General features: G+C 46.4%; 1 protein-coding gene across 1 annotated transcript in view; it reads left to right on the top strand.

The window, feature by feature from the left end:
* Window positions 1–21,627, top strand: part of TMOD1 (tropomodulin 1) — a 100,087-nt gene that overhangs the window by 16,846 nt on the left and 61,614 nt on the right. The window contains exon 2 of the mRNA XM_003312195.5: window positions 5,713–5,880. Coding sequence (XP_003312243.2) covers window positions 5,761–5,880 — 120 coding nt within the window. The 5' untranslated portion in view covers window positions 5,713–5,760. The remainder of the gene's footprint in view (window positions 1–5,712; window positions 5,881–21,627) is intronic.

The following is a 21,627-nucleotide window of genomic DNA, read 5'->3' as shown; positions in this document are numbered from 1 at the left end:
TCTGTTGTTTCTGTCACTTGGTTTGTGGGGCTTTGACGGGGGCATCCCCAGGAAACAAATACAAATGCTAAGAAATGAATGAGCTAAGAACTCCTCTTTTACCCAACTCCTCTTTTTGGTTTTTTCTTTGTCTTGGGCCACCTTGGGACCTTGTCACTGGCCTTCCAATCAATTGGCTACCCTTGAGCCAGGCACCCCTCTGCCCAGTCATCTGAGAGTGGAGGGGTGACCCGTGATATGAAGCATGGCTGCCCTGAGAGGTGCCCCTTAAAGGGTGCAGGGGAGTAGCGGGGAGACAGCTCTCTCAGGAGGGACAGGGGACATTGCAGGTGCTCTTGCATCCCTGCAGCCGAGGGAAGAGAGATTCCAGAGAGGGAGGTAGATGGCATTGTCCTGGGATACAGAATTTAGTGTAGAGGGAACCTGACATAAAATCCCTTTGGCCAAAGTGTCTTCCGGAAGACAGGGACAAATCCACAAATATCTGGGGCATAAAGGATGGACTTTCTAAATCAACCTTGCCTTCCCATCCTCAAGATATTCACTGTGGCTGAAATAACAAGTCAGTATAACTGGAAAATATTTATTTGAACTTGTGACTCAGCTCTTCCTGAGCTCAAGGAAGTGCAGTCCATAAATCAAGATGATGCCGCATAAGTGCCTCCTCTGGAGTGTTCCCACATGGGCGGGCAATGCTGGAGAAGCCATTAGCAGAGGTGACTGGACCGGCTGCCTGTGAAAGATTTAAAAGAGCCTTGTGTACTCCAGGAGCTGCTTCTTCTCGGAGCTTTCATTTCTGAGGCTTTCCTGATGGATGGCCTCAGCCTTTGACTCCCTCATTTTTACTGTCCAACCTGCCGAGTGCTACTTCCTGGCACAGCTTGTAAATTCTATTTTTTCATATTTAACGGAGGCTTAAGGCTTCTGCCACAGAGAAGCGGGGTGGCCGGATATGCTGTAAGTGTGAAATAGACACCAGATTTGGAAGACTTGAGTTTGCGAAGGTGTTTTAAATATATTTACCTGTCCTTTTATTGCTCTCACCAACTCTTGCTCAGGGTCACCAGGAGCTGCTGCAGGTGGGCCATGCTGGGAGCCCCAGCGGCTTCATCACCCCCTTCCTGCCCATCCCTCCCCTCTCAGACTTTCAGTCCCTCCAGATCTGGTCCAATCTTGCCGTAGTAAAGATGGGAAAACAGAGCATCTGAGAAGATAAGGGATTTGCCCAGGATTCCAAGTACCCTAGAGCAGGACCCAGAGGTGCTCATTCCCCATTCCTCAGGTGACACCACTGGGCCAGGCACAGGGCAAGGCACTGGGAACACGAAGACACATAGAACATGGGTCCTCTCCTGAGGGACCTCAGAGCCTGACGACAGCATGGCTCGGGGAAAGGAGGTAGAGACTCCAGCAGCGACAGCCTCATAATAATGGCTAATATCTGTGAAGCCAGTTGACTGTACCAGTCAACCCCAGGCTACAGCCTCATCTGCTTGCTACCCCATGATCCTCACAATACCTTACGGGGGCGAGTACGGTTAGCCTCTCACTATGCAGACCAAGAAACCCAGTCCAGGGATTTTCCACTTTTTATTTGAGCCACGGAATCCTTTCTTCAAGTGAAATTTTATATGGAACCCAAATAAATACATCAGGTAAAATCAGGAGTGAGTCCCCCACACTTATCCCTAACCCTTTGCGGGGCCCTGGAGGCACTTTCTCAGAGCCTGAGATCTCCTGTTGGCATAGTTTAAAAACCAGCCAGGTCAGTCAATGCTTTCATTTTTCAGAGGAGGGAAGGGACTTAGCAAGGGTCACCCAGGGAATCACTGTCACAATTAACACTCCAACCACAAGTCCTATGAAGCTCAGGCCTGTGCTCCATCCCTGACACCTCTTCTCTTAGGAAACAGAGGCCTTTTATTAGCAGCTATAAAATACAATCTCTTCCAAGCCGTATTTTAAGACCGAGTTTGCAGTGGGCTCTCTGAACACACTGTTTTCGCCTCCCTCCCACCCTGTCTCTTCCCTACCTCCAGTTCTCCCATTTCCTCAACCACAGGAGAATACTGCTTCGTAGCAACCGTCCTTGTGAGCCAAGTCGATGAGTGTGGCTTGAAACTGACAGCTTCATAGTTTACCTTAGAGTTTTTGGTTCTTAGTTTATTTCATGTTGTGCCTCATCACTCCATAATATTCACAGGACTCTTGACGTTAGAAAGGGCTTTTTAAATCTGGTGAAATAGGATTTTAGAAATCAATAGCACCTTGGGGTGTGTATGTGGTGCATTAACTTTCCTGGGTGCAGTAAGAGGAGACTTCTTTAGGAAATTTCATGATTTGCACCCCTCAGGGTGGCATCTCTAGGGGAGGCCTAGTGCCCCACCACATATCCCTCCTTCAGCAGTCCTCACAGTTGCCACCTCCTTTCCTTTCTGGCTCTTTTCCCAGCCCCTTTTCCCCAAGCTGGCTTTGATAAAGGATTTCTTTCTCCCCTGCTCCCTCGGCCTGGCTGGTCCATTCTCCAGGGTCTGTCCATGACTCTTTTTCTAAGGCTTTTACTAGAAAGCATCGAGAAAATAAGGCAGCTGGAAGAGGTAACAAGTATGAGACACTCCCAGGGTTCCCAACCTGTCTGATGTTCCCCAGAAGTGTGTCCCAGCTGGTCCTGTCCTTGTGTCCCTTCTTGTGTGGTTCTGATGTGACCCAGAGGTGAGGCAAAAAGCGTGTTTTCCAAACTTGGTTTTGTGAGATTCCATTTCCGGGTGCAGTTTCTCAGAGACGTGCTTTTATGATAAAAAAGACTGGGGGAATTCTGCTTGCAACCTATTCCTCTTGGAGACTCCATTGTATACCAACATACCAACATTTTTGAAGAAGTCCTGCAGTCCAGAGTCCTAGGGAACTTCATATAACCCAAAACCCGTTTGAGCACCAAAAGCTTGTGTTTGCAGCCCCTCTAAGAGATGCTAGTTTTAAGGCAGTTCTGGACATCTCTGTGAGTTGGTTCTGGAAGACTCCAAGCCCTTCATTGGAGTCCCTCTTGGCCCCAGCACAGAGATCATGGATCCTCTCCCCATCCTGGCTTCACTTAGGAAAAGCCAAATTAGGCTGTTTTCTGAGGGCCTTCAGGAAGGTTTTTTCATCGATACCAGAGCACTGTCAGCTGTGCTTTCTTTGGAAGTAATAGAAATGGATCAAGTGATGGGGGGCCATTTATGGTCTGAGCATTGCATTCTTGGGGCCTGGTCGAAGAGGACGTTAGGCCAAGCTGAGCCATTCTGAGAGAAAAGGATGGCACAGGGGTTTCTGTATTTGGGAAGCAAGTCCTTCTTATCAAGCCAGCTGTCATATACTTGGATTTCTCCTACAAATAGGCCGACACATGCACAGGCTTACACTGATAAAATGTACTCTCTGCTTTCTGAGACAGAAACTTTTTCTGTTAGCTTAGTGAACTTTGGTTTTCATTTATTTTAGATGACTTTAATTATTTTTCATTAACAACTATTCCCAGGTTTTGGATCGATTGGTTGACTGTCCTTTCCTAGTTTTCATTTTTCTCTACTTTAGAAAATTCCATCATCATTTCACAGATGAGCCACGGGTGGGTTGGTTTATTGGCTTGCATGGAGGTCTAAATACGTACGTTGCTGTGAAGAAGGTCATATCTGTTACATAAGTTTGCCTGGGCTGCTGGAACACAGTTCCACACACAGCGTGGCTTAAATAACAGAAACGTACTGTCACACAGTGTTGGAGGCTAGAAGTCTGAGATCAAGGTGTCGGCAGTGTGGGTTCCTTCTGGGGCTGGCTTCTGGTGGCTTGCTCTCAATCTTTGGCATTCCTTGGCTTGTAGTAGCATCACCCCAATCTCTGCCTTCATCGTCACATGATATTCTCTTAGTGTGCTATATCTGTGTCCAAATTTCCCGTTTATAAGGATCCCAGGTAAAATATATTGGATTAGGGGCCCACTCTATCCAGTAAGACCTTGACTAAACTTAACTACTTATATCTGCAATGACCGTATTTCCAGGTAAGGTCACATTCTAACTTGCAATGTGTTGCTAGGTTACTGAGATACTGGGGGTTAGAACTTCAACATATGAACTTTTATTTGTATTTTATTTATTTATTTACTTTTTTGAGACTGGATCTCACTCCGTCACCCAGGCTGGAATGCAGTGGCGGGAACATGGCTCATTGCAGCCTCGACCTCCTGGGCTAAAGCGATCCTCCCACCTCAGCCTTCTGAGTAGCTGGGACTATAGGTGCTGCACGACCACACCCAGCTAATTTTTGTATTTTTTGTAGAGGCGGGATCTCACTGTGTTGCCCAGGCTGGTCTCAAACTCCTGGGCTCAAGCAATCCTCTCACCTCAGCCTCCCAAAGTGCTAAGATTACAAGCATGAGCCACTGCACCCAGCCTTATATATGAGTTTTTAGGAGACACAATATAACTCATCACACTGATTCTATGCACAGTACTACATTTAGCCAAGCTGGAGGACAACAGAGCTCGAGGTCCTGCTGTCCCTCCTAGCTCAGCGGAGGCAGTGTGGTGGAGTAGAGAGCACCCTCGGACTGATGTCAGGGGACCTGAGTCAAGCCCTAGGCCATCCCTTAGTTTTTTCACTAATAAAAATGTTTTAATTAAAAGACCTATTAGTATCCAAGAAGATCTTCAAGGTATAAAAAAGGGGAAAAAAAGGGTGTGTGGAGAGGCTCAGATGAGTTAACAGGTCTGAAAATGTCATGGTTATGGGAAGTAGCAGAGACAGGGTCCAAACACACAGGGTCCAAACGCGTTGGGTGTCATCTGTGAAATGGGAAATGAACAGTAGGCTTCTCCAGCAAGAGAGAGCAGTCTGGGAAGCAGCAGAGGTGAACCCTGGTCCCCAGGGTCCTGCTGGCAAACCAATTCTTCCCTCTAAACCGGCTCCCTCTGGGGGGAAATGGGGGCTCTGGACTAGGCAGTCCCCTGGCCACGCCATTGGGTGACTCCGCAGAGAAGGTCTGCAGCCAGCAGACCTGAGTTTAAATGTGGATCTGCTGCTTCCTAGTAGTGTCGTTTGGGTAAGTCACTTAATCTCTCTAAGTCCTTCTCTATAAAATGGGGATAATAGTAAATACCTACCTCACAGGTTAAATGAGAAAGTCCTTGTGAAGTACTGAACACACAGCTTGATATGCAGTAGTAAAAGTTAGCTATTTCTATGAACTACTTTTTGTAAGGATTGAATGAGATGGTGTAGGTGAGGGGCCTGTATGCAGTAGGTGCTCAATTAACCACCGATACTCCCCTGTCCCTTTTAAACTCAGTTTTGGCAGAGTTTCCAGCATTCATGATTCCCTCTGGGGTGTAGGGTGAAGGGGTAGAGAGTTACACAGAAAAGTATTTGAACTCCTTAAAGAATAACATTGTTTTCAGGCATTCATAAGCCATTTATAATTGCCCATTTACTTGTAATTAATGTCCATGCCAATTATAACCGATTACAATTCATTAACTTACATGCTCTCAGGACTTTACCTTGCACAGTTTTATTAGAGAATTAGCCAAACTTAGTGTAGTATTCCACCATAGTAATGATTATCCTGGCAATTCATAAAATGTACCCAGGCCGCTGTGTGAATGATGAGCCTCCATTTGCTCTGAGAGAGCAAATCTGAGACTGGTCTTTCTAAGGTTCTTGTCTTTCTGGTAGGTATTAATCAGCACAGAAATTCAGGAGACACAGACAAGTTCTTCCACGATGTCGTACAGACGAGAACTAGAGAAATACCGTGACCTGGATGAAGATGAAATCCTTGGAGCCCTAACAGAGGAAGAGCTGAGGACCCTGGAAAATGAGCTGGATGAGCTGGACCCTGATGTGAGTAGGTGCTAAAGGGAAGCACATTGTCACTAGCGAGGGGACCTGGGGAGGGACAGGTGGATGCTTCCTAAAGCCACCACTTCCTTTTTCCTTCCATGGCAGTGACATTGGAATAACTTTGCCTTTGCAGATTTTTCTTTTAATGTGTTGTATTAGGGTTCTCCAGAGAAAGAGAGAACCAATAGGAGATGTGTGAGTGTGTGTATGTGTGTGTGTGTGTGTGTGTGTGTGTGTAGAGACAGAGAGAGAAGGGGAGAGAGAGATTTGTTATAAGGCTTTAGCTTACAAGGCTATAGAGACCAGCAAGATCTGCAGTTGCTAAGGTGGAGACCCAGGAGAGCCAATGGCATAGTTCCAATACAAATACAAATAACCAGCAGGCCGAAGACCCAGGAAGAGTTGGGTCTGGGAAAAGATGTTTTAGTTTGAATCCGAAGGCAGAAAAAAGCCAATGTCCCAGCTCAAGGCAGTCAGGCAGGAGGAAATTCCCGCCTACTTGGAGGAGGGTCAGCTTTTTTTCCCTACTCAGGTCTTCAACTGATTGGATGCCCGCCGCCCACCGCCATATCAGGGGGAACAATCTGCGTTACTCAGTCTACTGATTCAAATATTGGTCTCATCCAGAAACACCCTCACAGACACACCCAGAAAAATGTTTGACCAAATGTCTGAGCATCCCATGGCCAAGTCAAGTTGACACCCAAAATTAACCATCACAGTCTACCCCTTGTCAACTTGGCACGCATATACATCTCTTTAAACCATACTTAATTTCCAAATAAAGACAGTAACGATGTCATAATTCTGCCTAACATGATACAACTATCCTGGGTACAATGAAAAACACACTATCACCTTCCCCAGAAGAGGAGGTAAAGTCCATGAGTGATGTTTATTCTTCTCCTTGCTGTCCTGTAACTTAAATATTATAATGTAAAATTAATGATACTTAAATCCTATTATACAAAGCCAATACACCAATAACAGTAAAGTCGGTATCAAACAATCTTGTGTTACATGATAAGGGAATAAGAGAGGGAAAAAGCAAAGATATTTGCTACACACACACACACACACAATACAAGTGTTCATAAAATAAGGAGGAAGTACTCATGACAATTACAGTCTTCATTTCTGTAACTACTCAGATAGTTGTAGCTGGTATTTATAACTACCCTGTTTCATTACCCATTCTTTGCCTTTAGCAAGCACCTCAGCTGGTTGTGGTTCTTTACCCGATGGGGTGACCTAAGCTTTCATTTCTGAAAGGCCTAGGCCATTAGTAGTCCTGCCTGGATTAGTTTGTTGTAGTTTTCCATTGACCCTAATCACAGGGCATGGTAATACTAAAAAACGCCCTAAGGGCTCTCCTGTATCCGGACATACTTTCTTACCTCCCTTGTGCAATAGCTATCCAATTTCTCCTTGGTAGTCAGCATCTGTCACCCCAGCCAGCCCAGTAACTCCCTTCTTTGCTCATTGATTCAGAGTCATGAGGACCCCAAAGTGGCCTGGTGGCAGTTTTAACTTCCAGTTTAATGGAATTGTTGTGTCTCCTAGTGGAACTTTCGTCCTTTGAAACTAAGACTTCTAGGCCAGCAGACCACAGGGTCATGGGAACAATGAACCAAAGTTTTGCTAGTGCATCACTAGGAGTAATGGTGAGTGGTGCCACTCCTATTTCCAATCTTGATTCCCTGACCCATGAATCCTATCTATGGGAGAAATGGCATCCGCAATTGCCCACTGATTCAGAGCATATACAGCCTTCTGGAGAATGTTGCCCCGGCCTGTAAGGTGTGGCCACCTAGCTGGCACTGTAACTGAGTCTTCAAAAGGCCGTTACCCCATTATATCGAGCCAGCAGCTTCAGGATGGTGGAGAACATGTGTCATGGAATGAATGAGCTGAGAAATAAAGGACCAGAATAATTCTTCTCATTTAATGTTTGATGTTTTATCATTGCATTTCATAGTTGGCACATTTAGAAGTGTGTTTAATACTCAGAATTCATCCCTGCAGTCAGGGTACACAGTGTCAAGAGTCAAAAGTCTCTTTGGTTGTGTATGTGGTTTAGCAAGTCACACTAGAACTGTGAGCATGGGCATAGAGGGGTTCGTAGGTGGCCTCCTAGACAAGGGTCTTCATCCTACAGCTATATCCCAGGCACCCAGGTCAATAACCAGCACAGAGAAGGTAGATAATCAAAGTTACTGAAGTGAGTAAATGTTCCATGTTATATATTTTTAATTAAAAATGGAATGTATCACACCCTTTTTTTAAACCAGCCATTGCTCAACTCTGGTTTAATAGTGATCCATAAAGAAAACAACACTTCAATCTCACTCACCCAGAGATGGTCACTGCTAACATCCCGGGAGCACAGTTCGATGAAAAAATGCAGGACTAGAAGTTAGGTGTTTTGCTTCCAATCCCAACCCTGTCTCTTCCACTCCATGTGACCTTGGACCAAGCTGCCATCCTTCCTAGACCTCAATGTCCCCAGCCATGGAATAGCAGAGTTGGTTGGTCATTTTCAGGGTTAAGCTAACCTGACTTATAATCTGGTCTTATACCCAGGTGTGATTAAGTGGCTTCATTCCAGATAACTCAGAATCCTTGCCTAGGGCTCTTGGGTCCCAGGCCCCATAGAATTACACATCTCTCCAACAGTGTGTCCTCCTCTTCCTGATATTCATGATCTTCCCCTGCCTGCCACGAGAAGATGGTTTCCTGATGAGGCTGCTCAAGTTGATCAAAAGTCGGCATTGGTGGAAAGAGCCTTGCATTTCTCTTTCTTCCCCCGCATCATCTCTCCCCATTAGCCTGTGTTTCAGTAAAAACAAGCCATGTAGGCAAGAAAAAAATCAAGCTGCAAAATTATTCTGTTCTAATTCTATCCTAGATCACTGTCACACAGAATTCCAAGAACAAACAACTTTATAAAGGGAGAACAAAAGAGGCATGTAGCCACTTCCAGTTAACTCAATAAATGTGACTCGGTTACCTGCCGAGCACTGTGCTGGGCACCAACAGGGCAGCCTGGCTGGGACTCTGCCTTTCAGGAGCACAGGCTGGTGGGGACACAGGCATAATACACCGGGCTCGACACAGAGCAGACAGGAAGCTGTGCCAGGAGATTAACTCTTACTGGTGCAAGGCATCACAGAGCAGGTGATACTGGAACTGAGCCCTGGATTTTTTTAATTCCATGCCGAGTGAGGGCCTTTGAGAAAGGCCACAAGGAGAGTGTTGTGTAGGGAAGGAATTGGGGATGGGAATCTTAGTGTGGTTTCTGTGGAAGGTCAGATGCGACTAGAAAGAGGGGTTGGGATAGATAATGCGGGGGAAGAGGGGGCGGCAAGGCCGACTGACGGGTTTAGACTTTGCTCAGTGGGTTCAGGGAGCCCTTGAGGGTCAGAGACTCAGAGGGGTTTTGGGAGCTGATGCTGGGGACACATGGACTGGAGGGGTGTCAGGGAGATGGGTGAGAGGTGGGAGGCGCTCCCGCGGGGGAATCTTTGCCATTCCCAGGGAGAAGTGCACCTGAGGGCCCTGCAGGCCTTTTGGGCTGTTTGAGTTGCCCTGAGCTGCTGCATGGGGATGAGGTTAGGTCAGGCTGTGACTGCAAATAAGGCAGGTGATGACAAGGGTCAGAGCCAAGCGACAGACCTGGGAGTGGAGGGGGACAGATGGAGGAGGCCTCGCAGAACCCAAAATACATCCACCAGCAACTGCATTCTGTTTCGCCCCCAAACTGGCAAAGAGCTCCCGCAGGTCTGCCACCCTACATATCAGAGCATCCAGCCTCAGCAGCAAATACCCAGGGCCCTGCAGCTCTCACACAGCCAGCTCTCCCGCCCAGGTGATTAGCAGGGAAGGGACACTCCACTTGTGCTACTGGAGGGACAGGGCACCTGGGGCTCAGCTTGCTGACGGTCGCAGGACCCAGGCAGGCACAGAGACTCGGATTTCAAACAGGCTCCAGAGTGTGTGCACCTCCCACTCTGGCAGGAGAAAAGTAATTGAGCACAGGGGTGTGGGAGCAGGCATGGGCCACCTGAGACCTGAGATTCTCAGACCACTGTGGTTTCCCAGTTGGCGTTTTCAAAGACCCCTTTCTCTCTCAGTTCAAAGAAAAGAGAAGAGAAACCAGAGAGAGGATAGGAGATAATGGAGGCCAGTGAGTTTCTGTCCCAGACACACAATTGACCCCTTCATTAAGATCAGCTCTGTTACCTGATTTGCAAGACAGTATATGAGCTTCGAAAAGGCCTGGAGGGCCTCCCTTCTTTTGGAGAGCACAAACATTCCAGTTCTAGTTTCACCCTCCCTTGGCCCATGCTCTGAAATCACAGCACAGGGAGAGGCCAAAGATATGCAGACAATGAGAGACTCCTAGCCAGCCAGCAGGTGTCTGCCCCTCCCACGGCTTCAGAGCAGGAGCAGAGCCCAGAGAGGGGAAAGAACTTGGTCTAGGTCACACATCCAAGCAGAACCAGATCAGAACCCTGGTGCCTTGGCACCTAGGCCACTGCCCTCTCTGTTATAGTCCATATTCCTCCTGTTTTTGTTTAATGAGTGCTTAGATGGCACTCACTATGTGCAGGTGCTGTTCTAAGGAATTTGAAAATATTAACTTATTTGACCATCATCATGATCCTAGGAGGCAGGTGCTGTTATCATCCCCATTTTACAGATGAGGAAACTGAGAGGTGAAGTAACTTGTCCAAAGTCCCACAACTAGGCAATGGCAGAGCCACTGCGTGTGGGTCTGGAGTCCACAACGTAGCCATGCCACTCCAAGGCCTCATGGGAGTGTTCAGGGAGAGAGTTTAGACTGCAGATGTGCTCTGGTTTTGTGGTTGGGGGTTGCTGTAGGAAAATAATCCCTCTTTTTTCTGGGAAAGAGCCTGAGGTGCAGAAGTCCAGGTTCCAGTCCTGGCTCTGCTCTGGACTTGGGTATGTGATTTTCCTTCTTTGGATCTCAATTTTCCTGTCTGTAAAATGGATAGGTTGGCCTAGATGGCCTTGGAAGCCCCCTCTAGCTCTAACCACATATGATTTCTTTGAACCATTCCTGGCTGTCTTAGTACCTGAATTCAACAAACACTTCAAGGGGTGACGTTTCTGGTTATGCAATTGTTAAGCCCCAGTGTCATGTGGCAGAATGGAGTACGAGGACTTGGAAAGCAGCTCTGTTTGCAGCAGAGGATTCCAAACTTGTGCACGTTAAAAAAAAAAAAAAGTCCCCAAAACTTTCTATCTCTCTCTCTGGAAAAACTCGAGCTTATCATGAGATTGTTGCACTTGGACTCCCTTGGGAAAGGAATGCTTCATGTGCTAAAAGTATCCGCTGTTGACTGATTCCCCAGAGGATCTGCCCTTTCTCGTCTCTCTGGAGTTAAGTGGATGCTGCTCTGAAGCAGAGCCAGCTCCTCAGTTCAGATTGCCTTTGTACCAGGCAGTGGGGGCAACACAGAGAGAGGTTTTGAGAATGACAAGTCATCGTGACTTCTGCAGGGAGCAGTGTACAGTTTTCATATGAGTAATAGACACTCAATACTTCCTGGGTGTGCCATGAGCAAAGCCCTATGTGGATTATCTCATTTAGTCCTCTGGGAGGGTTCAGTCATTAGCCCCATTTTAAAGATGGAGAAGCTGAGGCTTAGAGATATAAAGTAACCTGCCCAGGATGCAATCTGAGCGGTGCTGGGATTCCAACCTAGACAGTCTTGGCCCAGTAACCTGTGCTGTTAACCCTGGGAGCACCTCTGAGACTAGCCCAGAAGGAAACTCAGAGAGCAGATTGGGGAATTATGTGTAAATTGTTATTTCCAACTTGATTTCTTTTGAAGTTGTTATGTTATTTTCACAATAAATACTAATCTTTCAAGAAAAGAAGAATCCACCAACACAAGGAATTTAACTGTAAATATTGATTGTTAATGAGGCTTTGGGGAAAGGCAGAACATTTTTTAAACTGTCTCAGTAAAAGGCTCAAAATATTCGCAGGAGAGAAGATGGTAGAGATAATTCAACCTTATAAAGAAATTGGGTCCTAAGAGTTGATTTTAAAGTCAGCTGTCAGGAATCTGTGACACAATATAACCATAGAAACAATAATGGAAAACAACAGACCCTCTGCAAAGCCTGAATAATAATAAAGATGATTTTCTACTGAGGAGTTTTTTTTTTTTTTTTTTGAGACAGAGTCTCGCTCTGTCGCCCAGGCTGGAGTGCAGTGGCATGATCTCGGCTCACTGCAAGCTCTGCCTCCCGGGTCCACGCCATTCTCCTTCCTCAGCCTCCTGAGTAGCTGGGACTACAGGCGCCCGCCACCATGCCTGGCTAATTTTTTTTGTATTTTTAGTAGAGACGGGGTTTCACCGTCTTAGCCAGGATGGTCTCGATCTCCTGACCTCATGATCCACCTGCCTCAGCCTCCCAAAGTTTTGGGATTACAGGCGTGAGCCACCGTGCCCGGCTTTTTTTTTTTTTTTTTTTTTTGTGACAGTTTCACTGTTGTTGCCCACATTGGAGTGCAATGGCGTGATCTCGGCTCATTGTGACTTCTGCCTCCTAGGTTCAAGTGATTCTCCTGCCTCAGCCTCCCAAGTAGCTGGACTTACAGGCGCACATCACCATGCCCGGCTAATTTTTGTATTTTTAGTAGAGATGGGTTTTCACCATGTTGGCCAGGCTGGTCTCGAACTCCTGACCTTAGGTGATCCACCCCTCCGCTTGGCCTCCCAAAGTGCTGGGATTACAGATGTGATCCACTGCACCTGGCCTCTGCTAAGGTGTTCTTACATGCCAGGTGCTATGCTGAGCATTTTATGGGCATCATTTCATAAAATATTTACAAGGATCTTACAAGATTGATCCTCATAGGATGAGGTTTAATGTCATTCTGTAGATAAAGAAATAGGTTCCCAGAATCACACAGCTATTAAGTGATAGAATTCAGACAGACCCTGCTTTCCTTAGTCCATAATGTGTCAAGAGTTCTGAGAACAGGCTGGGTGCGGTGGCTCATGCCTATAATCTCAGCACTTTTTGGGGCCAAGGCAGGCGGATCACTTGAGGTCAGGAGTTCAAAACCAGCCTGGCCAACATAGAGAAACCCTGTCTCTACTTAAAATACAAAAATTAGCTAGGCGTGGTGGTGCGCAACTGCAATCCCAGCTACTTGGGAGGCTGAGGCAGGAGAATTGTTCGGACCTGGGAGGCGGAGGTTGCAGTGAGCCAAGATCATGGTACTGCACTCCAGCCTGGGTGACAGAGCAAGACTCCATCTCAAAAACAGAGTTCTGAGAACAAAGGGCCGTGAATTGCAGGACAAAATATGGAAAACAGAATTGGAGAATCCCAGAGCTCCAAGGACACTTAGAAATCATCTAACAGTACCCCACACCAGGCATCTACATACGCGGTACCGGTAGAGAAAGCCTGATTTTGGAGTCTGTCCTGGACACACTTGGTGTTTTATGTATTTCATCAAATCCTCATACCCATCCTGTGAGGTGTCATTATTACCATTTCACTGATGAGACATCCAAGCATCAACAAAACCCTGAAGTGGAAAGAGGGGAAAGGACTCGTTCAAGGTCACACAGCAAGTCAGCGGCCGAGCCAAGGCGCCCACCTGGTACTTCCTGTCACTCCACATGGCTTCCCATCAGACGATCATAAAATCCTCCCTACTTGTGCCCCAGATCATATCCTTTAAGGCAAAGACACTCTTGCCATCCAGGAAGCAGCCAAGTTTGGTCCACAGGGCCGTGATTCTCCTTTGTAACACAAACCGGCAGAATCGCAAGCCCAGGACAGAAGTAAACAGTTGAAATGGAAAGAAATAAATCTCTCCTCTAAAAATAGGAACACATCCTTAGAAACACTGCTGGCTGTGCACAGAGCCGAGGATGGGCCTGGTGGGGTGAGGGCAAGTCAGGCCAGGCATCTGTGTGTCCCCACCCTACCCTCTGCCCTCTGGACCCATGACCACCTCTCTCAACCCCTCCTCTGGCTGGGGAACCTCCTCGACCTGGAACCCCTCACTTCCTCACATTTTTCAAGGCTTGACCTTTCCTCCCCTCCCTCGGGAAGCCTTTTAGACTCTTTCACCTTCACACCCCTAGCACAGCACCTGCTCCACCCTGGCGACACTGAGCTGTTTCCTTTTTGATTTTGACATGTTGAATAGGAAACATTTTAAACACATAGGAGAGTACAGTATATACCTATTTTCTCATCATCTGAATTTAGCAAATGTTAAAATTTTGCCTTATTTGGTTCTGATCATTCTTAAAAAAAAAAAAGAAATCACTACAGATAAAATTTAAACCCTGCCTTTCTGTCTCCCTTTCTATTCATCATCTCTGCCACTCTACTGAGCGCTTTCTATTGGGAGGCAGCAAACCAAGTATCCACAATGTCATGTAAGTGACCTACATGAAGGAAGGAAGATGGGTCAGTTTTCTTGAGCCATGTGGTCATCTTGGCTTATCTATTACTTTCTCACTTTATAAAGGTATGTGTATGTAAGAAAATTTTCACTTACCATTTACATTTTCAGAACTAAAAGCAACAGCAAAACCAGTGCTATGTAGTAACTGACCTTGGCCTCTGTGTCAGAGACAACAGGGAGTGGTGGGGACTGAGGCAAATAGGAGTTTGTCTAAAGCGCCCAGCATTTTCAGCTCCACTAATTATTGCCAGTATGAGAGTGCAGACCTGGTATTGCCACGTCACCTAATGTTTCCAGAGATGTTGGAAATCTGGATTTTTAAAAAATGTATAAGCTCCTTATTTTAAAATGCTGACAGCTCATTTAAATGCACAGACCAAACAAACCCAACCAAGTGTTAGCTTTTAATTGGCCTGTAGGCCTCTCAGTTTGCAGCTCTGGTTCTACCTCCTATGGCAGGTGTTTGTTTTAGCATAAAAAATAGACACATACACAAACATATACATGTGTGATTAGATGAAACGCACCTAGCCCAGTGCCTGGCACGTGGTGGTCCTTAATAAATGTGAGCCTGAGTATATGATTTGTCCACTAGAATCTAAGTTTTTTGAGACTGGGAACCATACTGTATGGCCACAGATACAGTGCAGCCAGGTATAGTTGTGCAAGTTGGACACTTTCTCCAGGAGACACTGTTCACATAGACTAGAGAGTGAATAATGTCCTTGGCTTAGTGCAGTGCACAACCTGCACAACCAGATGTGACTGCCCTGACAGACCACCTCCATAATGCAGTGTCTGTTCAGTTGAATGAAAGTGAATGATCATACCCAGTGATGATAAAACTGAATAGCAAGAAGCTGCTTCCATATGGAGTTTAAACCTTTATTCTGAGGTTTCAAGATAAAAGGGCTCTGGACCCTCATTTTACAGATGGGGGATCCAAAACCAGAGAGCACCAGTGCCCCGTCTGTGGCCTCACAGCCCTGGGCTGAGAACCCAGGTTATCAGGTAGGGTGCAGCTTCTCTACAAGTAACAGAGACTCAGAATAATGTGATTTGTGCAGTGTTTTATCCATCCCTCAAGTAAAAGTCCACAGGTAGGCAATCTAGGGCTGGGATGGAGCTCAGCTCCCCAGACTTCTCAGAGTCCTAGACTTTGTCCAGCTCATCTTTCTGCCATTCCTAAGGTGTAGCCCTATAGCTATAATAGCCACATTCCAGGCATCCAAATAGAGAAAAAGGGATGGGGAGGGGGAGGGATAAAAGAAAGGAGAAAAGCCATGATTCAAGTCCCTTTTAAGGAAAGTTACCAGAAATTGCCACTGGACATTTCTCATATCATTGCCTGGAACTTAATTATATGACTCAACCTAGCTGCAAGGGAGCCTGTGAAGTGTAGCCTTTAATCTGAGCAGCCAAGAGCTCAACTAAAAAGTGGAGGCTTTCTTTTATTGCTAAAGAAGGGGAAGCTTGAATCAGGGACGATTTGGAGTCTGTCACTGTGGGTTCACTAGTGTGATGGCCTGATGTTCTGCTCTGCTGAAAGCCCTGAGATGGATTGAGAGGAGTTGGCAGGACTTTAACCAAATCCAGGCCCTCAAAGTAAACATTATAAAGGTCTCACTCTCTAGCTTGGCATTTCCCAAAACCCACGACAGTGAACCTTGGTCTCATCCTAGACACTCCCCAACTCTGACATCTTTCATAATATGTCCCTCTCCCCAAAACCCAATTGGGGACAGCAGCTGGGTGGAAAAGCCAATGGCTTGGGACAGCAGGTGCAACATGGGCCTGAAGGGAGTCCAAGTCACACCATCCTGTTCCCAGCTGGAGCATCGGTGTTGTGTGACTGGACAACTCAGACCACATTCTCTTAGCACTCATGGCTTGGTGCTGGGGATTCAGAGAAAACTAAGATATATCCCAGCTGGCCCTTGAAGGGCACCCAGTATCCTTAGGGAGAGAGATACAGCATAGATATGCTCCACAGAGTAAGATGAGCATTATTCAAGAACTGGCAAGATGCCTAGGGGAGTTTGGAGCAAGATTCACCAGATTGGTTTGGAGAATCCTGCAAAGGCTGAACAGGATGCCCAAGGGAAGGGCTTTGAAAGATGAATGCAGGGGAGCTGGAGTGACAGAATTCCAGGTGGAAGGCACAGCCTTGAGCAAAGGCATGGCAGTGGAAGAGTGCAGGGCGTGGCTGTGGAATATGGAGCAGCCTGGAGTGGCTAGAACATGGACTACTTGATGAAGGGAAGAGGCTCAGGAGGCTGGAGAGGTGGGAGTAGGTTGGAGTCAAATCATGAAAAGCTCTTCATGCCTGGCTGATGAATTGGTCAAGAATTTGTAGGTCAGGGAAGTTGGTGAGCATCTCTGAGTATGCTGGGGAGTGATGTGGTCAGGTATACATGTCAGTGGAGTCTAAGGAGCAGAGGTGGAGAGGCCTGAAGCAGGAAACCAGCCAGGAGGCTTCTCTGCTGGTCCCGGCAAGACTCACAAGGGCTGGAACGAGGGTGATGCCCATGGAAGGAGACATTTCGGAACACTGCAGCCTCAGACCCTAATGCTTCCCCTAGCCAGCCATGCTGCCCTCATCTGCTGGGCCTCTGCTGCACTGTGCTTTCTCTCTCCCCGCGATGCCCCTCCACTCCCTCTCTTCACCTGGCTGGCTCTTCCCTGGTCCCTCAGACTCAGTTCAGGACCACCTCCTCCAGGAAGCCCAGGGCTGAGTAAGGTGACCACACCACTGAGATGTGTATCTCCCCTGTGGCTGAGCCCCTCTGGGCTGGGATCGTACCGTCATTGTCTCAGGATACCCAGTCCCCAGCACAACAGGAACATGGAACATTTTCCCTGCGCATGAGGCAGGAAAGGAGGATTTGGAGAAAGCCAGGGAGGGAAGGTTTGTCCCCACCTTGAATACCAGAGAGAGACTGTGCTGCTATGACAAATAGGTACCACCACAAGCAATTATTGGGTTTCAGCTACAGGAGTGCCTTTGGACGTCGGCATTAATGCCCTGTAAAGTTGACTGGGGAAATGGCAGCTATTGAGTTTCACCAGCCCTGCATCAAAGTCAGGGCAGCTGAGCCAAAGGCCTAGCTCTTTGTGGAGAGAAAGCAAAGAGAGGGAGCAAGAGTCCCAGAGTGTGTGTGTTAGGGCAGAGGCTGTGTCTGGAGGGGGTGGGGCTCTTAGAGGTTTGGATCCTGCTGGTCCCTTTGTAACATCAAGACGCTGTGACTGGGGCAAGAGTTGGCTCACCCCGCTGCCCCTGCCACACTCTCAGGCTAAAGTATGTGAGAAGAGCGCTCCACTGCATCATTTCCAGTGGGATCTGGAAGCTGCTGGACAGTAATGCAAAGGCAGAACTCTGTATATTGGGATGGGACCATAAGTGCCTAAGTTTTTCATAAGGAGAAACAGACCTGGCAGATAACTGGAAAATAAAATCCTCAAGGCCAGTTAAAAACTTTTGTTTTCCAGTCAAATCCCTTGTAAAAGGCAACTAGGGGAGTTGCTGGCCTGTGATAGGTTTGGCCTGGCCTGGCCTGATGTGGAGGCAGGTGGGCGTCTAGGGCACACTTAGGTTAAATTGTTTGAAATGGGAGGAGGGAAGAGGAGTCAGCTGGAAGTTCGAAAAGTGAGGCCACTTTGGTTTCACTCCTACCCCGGGACAATTACTCAATGCCCCTGGGCCTCGGTTTCTCCATGTGTAAACTGAGACTCATTTGATAAGCAGGGGAGTCTCCACTCCCCTGCTTTCTAACACTTGGGGAGGAGACCTGGTTCTCACGTGCGGCCACATCTGGTTTCCAGGATTTGTTCCCAGAGGACGGCAGTCAGGTGGGATGGAAAATTTTCTGTGGGATGGAAGTCAAGAGTCCTGGGCTCTCGGTCCAGCATATGACTTCAGGCGAGGCCCCTCCCTTCCCCGGCCCTTGGCTTCTTCCAATCCCTGATAAAGAGGTTTTACCACCTGTCCTGTCCTCTTCCAAGAAGCTGTGTGTAATTCAGTCACAGAATAGGAACCTGGGACCGCCAGAGCCCAGACCCAGGGGTCACGTTTTGCATTCCCTTGTTCTTAGATATAGCTGATGTATTTGGGAAAAGTGATAAAAATTCCTTGTTTTTTGTCACTGTGAGGAACCAGGTTAAGGGGTTTTGCATGGTTTTATGCATGGTGAGCCACCAGTCTGAAGATAGTTATATAGATCCTTGACCATGCTAATATATATACATGCTAATTATATACAGTGTCATTTTTATGTAAGCTCAGGCTTCCCAGCTATGAGGCTAACAAGCTATGTGACTTTGGGCCAGTGACTTCAGTTTTCTATGCCTCAGTTTCCCCACTGGAAAATGAAAAAAATCATTGGTCTAGAGGATCTTTTAGGGCTTTGTATTTCCGAGCTGCCAGGAGTCTATGATCCTTTTAATGCATTGTGTGTGTTCACGCATGTGTGCATGCATGCATGTGCACGTGTGTGTGCATGTCTGCACATGTGTGATCATGTGTGTGCCTGTGTGTGCGTGTATATGTACGTGTGTGCATGTGTGTTGCCTATGTGTGCACATCTGAACAAGCCCACAAGGTTCTAGCCAGGATGGCTTCTCACGTAGCCCTATCTATAGCAACGATAACTGTGCAGATACTTGATATTTAGCTTTACTGGCACCTGTTTGCAGGGTGTTAGAGCTCCTAACAGCACAGTTAAGGATCTGTCCAAGTTTCCATTGTCCTTTGAACAACTGGACTCCAGAGTGTGGGTGTGAAAATTAGACTGCGATGTTAGCCTGCCAAGCTGCACATCTGAGTTATAATTCTACAACATTTAAGGTGAAGTCACCATTTTAAAAATCAGGAGTTGGGAACTGCACACAGGAAAAGTTGCCTAATTTCCACCTCTATAGTCATTTTCAAGAACAAATTAAACTTTGTATTCAAAATTTAAAAAATTCTAAATTTAAAACCTATGTGTATACCTCTTGCTTTCTCTAGCCCAACACCTGATATGGTCAGGATACACAGTAAATATTTGAGAAATAAATGAATGAATATTTTGGCTTTCTTACGTGGAATCTTAGTTTGCTAGGAACCTTAGATCAGATGTGGCATAATGGCAGTTTATGGGCTGAGTCTGCCTTGCAGATATGTTTTATTTGGCCTGAACATTGTTATTAAAATATTTGGACTACGTGTCAATATTTTAAAATCAAGAGGTTTCACACAAAACTGAGCAGATCTAATAACAACATCCACATTCCTACATGTCAACAGTCTGCTGGAGCTGGGTAGTGTGGAGGCATGAACGCTCTAGTATGCCCCAGTCCCCACCACTCCCAGGTAACTCACAGCTATTATATAATTTTAGCCTAAGATCAGAGATAATCTAGAATTTCCTCCTCCTTAAAACCTGCGCTAAATTTCCTATCAGGTAATGATAAAAAGATCATCCAGGTATTAGTCACTGACCTCCTCAGATGAGCAAATTTCCAATTGTTAAATAAGGACATAAAGATATCCTCAGATTCCTATATACAAATCTCACAACCTGTCTTTGGGGTAAGGATGTTTGTGTGACAAGTGCATGTGACTTTCAGTGCCTCTAATGAATTGACGGCTGCTTTGGTGGAGTCAGATTGATGCTTCCCTTTGAACTAACTACAAAAAAAAAAGCACTTGCCCAGCAAATTTATCCTGTGCACATTTTAAGATTGAGATTTAAATTCCTTATAGGTTAAATGAGTTCAATTTCCCACAGGCACCATGAAAGTGTACCTTTAAATGTAATGTATAGGCTTGTTATAGATTCTTCTTTGCTATTCAGTAAAGTAGACCTTCCCCTCCATTTAGGATCTTGATTACCATGTGTTTAGTGAATAACTATGTGTAATTAAGATTTTTCTCTAGGCCAGGCGCGGTGGCTCCTGCCTGTAATCCCAGCACTTTGGGAGGCCAAGGTGGGTGGATCACGAGGTCAGGAGTTCGACACCAGCCTGGCCAACGCAGTGAAACCCCATCTCTACTAAAAATACAAAAAAAAAAAAAATTAGCCGGGCATGGTGGCATGCACCTGTAATCCCAGCTACTCAGGAGGCTGAGGCAGGAGAATCACTTGAACCTGGGAGGTGGAGGTTGCAGTGAACTGAGATAGCACCACTGCACTCCAGCCTGGGCAGCACAGCCAGACTCCATCTCAAAAACAAAACAAAACAAAACAAACAAACAAACAAAACAGATCAACAAAGAAAAACTTTTCTCTAATTTTACTCTACTTTCTCCATTCACCTCTCATCTCCCTGGTTACTCCAATTTTTTAAATTTCTCTTTGTGGGGTCATAGCCCTACATGTTAACACACTACCTGGACACATAGCATTCATTTAGCAGATGTTTACTGAATGAATAAGAAATAAGAGAATGAGAGGTACTTTTCTATGCATATATGATCACCAAATACTCTCCTGGCCAGAGCCAACAACAGAATGGTTGTGGGAACTCTTTTCCTCACCTATTGAGTAGCCCGGGTGTGAGAGTCAGTATTAGGTTCTAATAATCATGAGAGCTCTATGGCGATATTTTCAGGTTCATTTAACTTCTCCACAAGTAATTTACATAATAAGGTAAATCACATTGTAAAACAGGCACCATTTGAAATTTGGCCAGCTCTAGCCTGGCCAGTCTCAGCATCACCGTGAACCACTGGCACATGAAGAGCCCTCTGGCCTCAGCATTCCATGACCATTTGGTGCAGTTACTGCATTAGCCACTTTTATCATTCTCCCATAGATGACATATGCCATTTAAAAAAAACAGCTTTTTTGAGATACAATTCACATAGCATACAATCATCCACTTAAAGTGCACCATTCAGCCCGGGTGAGGTGGCTCACACCTGTAATCCCAGCACTTTGGGAGGCCGAGGCGGGCAGATCACGAGGTCAGGAGATCGAGACCATCCTGGCTAACATGGTGAAACCCCGTCTTTACTAAAAATACAAAAAATTAGCCGAGCGTGGTGGCAGGCGCCTGTAATCCCAGCTACTCAGGAGGCTGAGGCAGGAGAATGGCGTGAACCTGGAGGTGGGGAGCGGAGCTTGCAGTGAACCGAGATCACGCCACTGCACTCCAGCCTGGGCAACAGAGTGAGACTCTGTCTCAAAAAAAAAAAAAAAAAAAAAGAAAAGAAAAAAAGAAAAAGAAAAAAAAATGCGCCATTCATTGGTTTGTTCTTTTAGCATATTCACAGAGTCGTATAACCATCATGA

Source organism: Pan troglodytes, chromosome 11 (genome assembly GCF_028858775.2).
Source record: "Pan troglodytes isolate AG18354 chromosome 11, NHGRI_mPanTro3-v2.0_pri, whole genome shotgun sequence".
In the NCBI taxonomy this organism is placed as follows: Eukaryota; Metazoa; Chordata; class Mammalia; order Primates; family Hominidae; genus Pan; species Pan troglodytes.
This window is presented reverse-complemented; position numbering and strand designations above follow the sequence as displayed.